At 35.0% G+C, this 4,406-nt stretch overlaps 1 protein-coding gene across 1 annotated transcript in view; it reads left to right on the forward strand.

Annotated features, from left to right (window-relative positions):
• The window catches only part of KIF20B (kinesin family member 20B), a 35,138-nt gene extending 30,949 nt beyond the window's left edge, over positions 1 to 4,189 (forward strand). The window contains 3 exon segments of the mRNA XM_010000106.1: positions 339 to 486; positions 1,955 to 2,097; positions 4,112 to 4,189. Coding sequence (XP_009998408.1) covers positions 339 to 486; positions 1,955 to 2,097; positions 4,112 to 4,189 — 369 coding nt within the window.
• Positions 4,190 to 4,406: the final 217 nt, after the last annotated feature.

A 4,406-nucleotide genomic window follows, 5' to 3' on the forward strand; every position in this document is an offset into this window, starting at 1 on the left:
GATTTATTGCCCCCCATCAGGTTGTTTCTGTTTTATTTATGACTAGAACAGCTTGTCTAATGAAATACTCTACAACTTTGAATCTACTTTTTTTACAGACACTATTTCTTTCTTATATTATTCATGTCCTTAAATTGTCAGTTTCACAGAATGTTGTTTTTTTTTCTTTTGGGTATAAATTGTCTGTTTCCTGCTGTGGTAGTATCGTTAGTCTAATGAACAGAGGTGTCAGCCAAAAATGTGAGCTTGAAAATAACATTGATATCAAATAGAACTGAATTAAATTTGAAGATAAGTTACTTTTCAACTTAAAAAAAAATTCTTGTATTTCTGTATAGATGTCTAATATGCAGTCTTTTAGAAAAGAATACTCCTTAAGAAAGCAAGACTCTACTTCAAGTAAAAAGTCAGCTAGAAAGAAAGATGGAACGCTACAAAAAATTGGAGGTTTTTTCCAAAGTTCTCCTACTATCATTCACTCTAAAGGTTTGTACAGAATAAGTAAGTTTTAATCCGTGTTCTGAGTGCTGTAGAATTCATTTTTCTACTGTAATCTATTAATGTATATGTTAAAGAGCTGCTGCATTAAGTTGTTCTTTTGTTTCTGAAAGAATAGTCTGAAATAAGACCTGCTTTATTTAATCTTGCACAGTTGCAAGGGCAGTCTTGATGGCAAGGACCACACAGTTCTAAAGTTTAGGTTAAATGCGAAAGGTAAACCACAAGTAATGAAAAGATGCAGTATGGAACATGTGCATATAAATTAATCATAAAAGCAATGATAACTTAATTTCACTGAGTTACTTTTTTCTTGCTTACAGTGAAACAGTTAAAGGCAGTTTCAGAAACTTGCGCTCCTGCTTTAAAAAAAATCAAGAGCTGAAACCAAACTCCAAACCTTACCTTGTTCTATAAGCAATTCCTCTTTCCCCTCTCTCCCTGCTTTGCTCCTGTGGGAATTGTACTGATGTATGTATATGGGAAGGGAATATTAGTTCTACAGAATCTGAAAACTGGTGTCATTAAAAAATATTTTGAAGTCTTCAATAAACTGATATTGAAACAATCAATGGATTTTATTAAGTTTATGCATAGCCTTGGCAAGATTAACCACTAAGCCTTTCCATTGAAGAACATCTTTTTATTCTTTCCTACTATAAGAAATGATCTCTGAGTTACTGTGTTTTAAAAAAAGATTAAAATTAGAGGGCATGAGGAGTCACCAGTGTTAAATTCTAAGATATGATTATTCAGTTAGTTAAAACAAAGTAAGTCATATTTCAATGTGGACAGTTAAAATTTACATCTCTGTACCAACTTAAAATCTTGACTTGTTAGAGAGTACATCTTACAGCAGATAAGTAAGACGCTATATGCTGATAGTGAGTTTTTAAAACCAAGCAAGTTTGTCAGATTGTTTCCATGAGGACAATGTATTTTCAAGGGAAGCCAAATTCAGGCTACCAAAAATTTTCCCCTTAAAATACTTAAAGAAAATTAGTTCTAGGTTGCAACCTTTACCTGTATTTTTTCTTCTTTTTCGTAACTTAGTATTGTTCAGAATTTTTTCTTCTAGCTCATTATATGCATGCCCTCATCTCTAAAGATCTAGTACAAGGTTGATAAAGCTATACAAGTATATAGAGAAAGTTGACTCTATCCTGTACTTCTGTCAGCACAAAGTAGTTAAGCCTATTGTTCAACTCCTGTTGAAGTGTTTAACATCCACTGAAATCTGAGTCCTAATTGACTTGTAAGGTGGTATTTGCATGTGCAAATAAGCTGTTGCATCTGAAGCTATAGAAGACTGTGGCAATCAAATACCACTTCTGAACTTCTGTATTTAAACTACCGACTACATCTGTTTTTCTCTTGATAAAGCTTGCTTTATTCATTAATTTTGAGGCTTGCAGAACCAGTAAGACATCAATTTATGGTAACACTTTTATTCTAGCAAAGAAGCTGATTGCAACCATAAGTTCTCCCAAGTCTGCAGAACCAGGAAGTGTCAAAGAAAATGAGCTGAAGCCAAAACGAGCTAAGAGAAAACTGTATTCAACTGACATTTCTTGTCCCCTAGATATCCCTGCTTCTTCAGTAAGTGATTACAGGCTATTGTTTTTTCCACTGTAATGTATTTCTGTAATTTTGGCTTAAAATAAACTATTAGGGGGACAGAAAAAACCTGAAAGTCTGATCACGATGCAGAAGAGGTTTGAAAGTATTTATTCTGCTTGACCATTCCTTTCGACCTTTTCTTTCTGCTGTTTTACTTAATGTCATTGTCTGACTCCAGGTCCATCAGCAATTAAACCAGTGACAATAATGCTCTTGATCCTCCTCCCCCTTACATCCAGATAGGGAAAGGAGAGAGAATAAGGAGAGAGGCTTTCTGGATTGAAAACTAAACTGGACAGCTTTAATTAAATACTAATGATAAAAGAAAATATGTACAAATATATACAAGTATGTGCAGGAATGTGCAAAACCCCTATCACTTCCCCTCAGCAACTCTCAGGGCACTGTCCTGAGCTGTGAGCAGTCCCCAAATGTCCTGAAGCACTGCCAGAGAGAGGGGCAGAGCAGAGCTGAGGGGACTGTTTATAAGGGTGAGGAATGCACAGCCCTACAGATCAAAGGAGATGGATAGACAGTCCTCCCTGGATGCCAGCCATGGACAGAAGAAAAAGCAAGAGAGCTTGACTTGGATGATCTCTGAATTTATACATTCTGCTATGTAGATATATGTATGGAATAATTCATTTCACCAATTTTGCAGTCTGTCTAGTCCACTCCTCCCTATGGGAGGGTTGTAGATGACTTATCTGCTTCTTCAGTGTCTGAAGCAGCAGATTCAACAAGTAGAGCAAAGTGTCCTTTGTCTTCTGGCAGTAACCAGAAACATTTGGGTGTTATCAGTCTACTAGCTAGTAAACTTGCAGGTACTTACATCAGGTTTGCTGCTTAAAAGAGTTCACTGAAGGAAAAAAAAAAAACTGTAAAAGGAAAACTGGCTTTATCCTGTCTCAAACCAGAACACCTAATTTTCTGCTTTCTCACTTTATCTTCACTGTTTGACTGCTGACTTACTCTACAGATGATAGAGCAACCATAGACAAATTTAAATTTGGATTCATAGGTATCTTTGCTGTGTTCTGTTAAGGGTTACATTTCTTCCTCTACAGCAATTGAGTCTTAAGTTGTTTTTTCAGTAGGTGGTGTTGATCTAAGGATAGTCTAAGGGGAGAAGAGAAATAACAACTATTCAAGGATCCAGAGATTGATAGTAGTATGACTGAAGCATTAAAGACAAAGGTCTGAATGTGCAATTAGCAGGGCAAGTGAGTGTCTAAGATAATTTCTGATTCCGTTTATGTCCAGCTGATATTATAGAAATATCCATGCTTTTCTAAAGCTTAGTTTAGATGAGTGGGCTTAAATTGTGTTGCCCTGTCTAAGCTAGCCTATAAAGAATCTTGGAGGTGTGTTTCTGAAATTTTCTGAAATCCAACTTGATGGTTTTGAGAGTAACTACATCACTGAGTGTACTTCTGTTGGAAGTACGTATCTTCATTCTATTCAATTCTTTCTTTCCTCTGTCACTATGGTGAGCATTTGAGAGATCCTATTGAATTTTCTGAAATTGTATTAATGGATGTGGCAGAAACCAAAATGCTGTCCATAGGAAAATGAAGAAAATTACAAAAAAAAGGCACAAGAAGCTAAGAAGCTTGGAAGTGAAAGGCAAAGTGAAAAAATGAATCTTGGGTAAAATCGGAGAAATCTAAAGGAATTCAAGTTACAAATATATTGTCTGAAATCTTCATTATTCACAAAATGAATATTAGAAATATGAGCTGCTTTCAGATCATGTTTTTCTTTGGACTTCGGTATTTGTTTCAGCAAAAATGGAATTTTGTATTTCCAGTATTTGTTGTTATGATGCACTAAAATTCTCTCTATCTTGAAGACCTCTGACAAAAAGATTACAGACAAATTTCATTATAAAAACATCTTTTTTGAAAAAACATGTTGGTTATGTGGGTCTAGAAGTCCATGTCATTTGTCTCTGAAGAAATGCTGAGTAATTCTTGCAATAATGTCTTTTCAGATCTTCATAGAACAAAAAGAGAAGGAAAGTGATCATCTAATCATCAAGCGACGGTTACGATCAAAACCAGCTAAATAATCTTGCAAAGGCGTGTTTTTATTTCCTAGTCAGGGCATACTTGAATTTTGTTGTTTCAGCTGATTGTATATAAGAAGTAATAGATACTCAGTCATGTTCCAGATTTTGTATATAGATGTTAAGAATTGTTCTAATGGTTTCTAGTTCAAGTCTATTAAACATAAAATGTTCAAGAAATCTTCTGTCTGAATTTTCTTTTGGCAGTGGTGCCTTTGGA

The sequence above is a fragment of the Chaetura pelagica genome, unplaced genomic scaffold (assembly GCF_000747805.2).
Source record: "Chaetura pelagica isolate M959 unplaced genomic scaffold, ChaPel_1.0 scaffold436, whole genome shotgun sequence".
NCBI classification, from domain to species: domain Eukaryota; kingdom Metazoa; phylum Chordata; class Aves; order Apodiformes; family Apodidae; genus Chaetura; species Chaetura pelagica.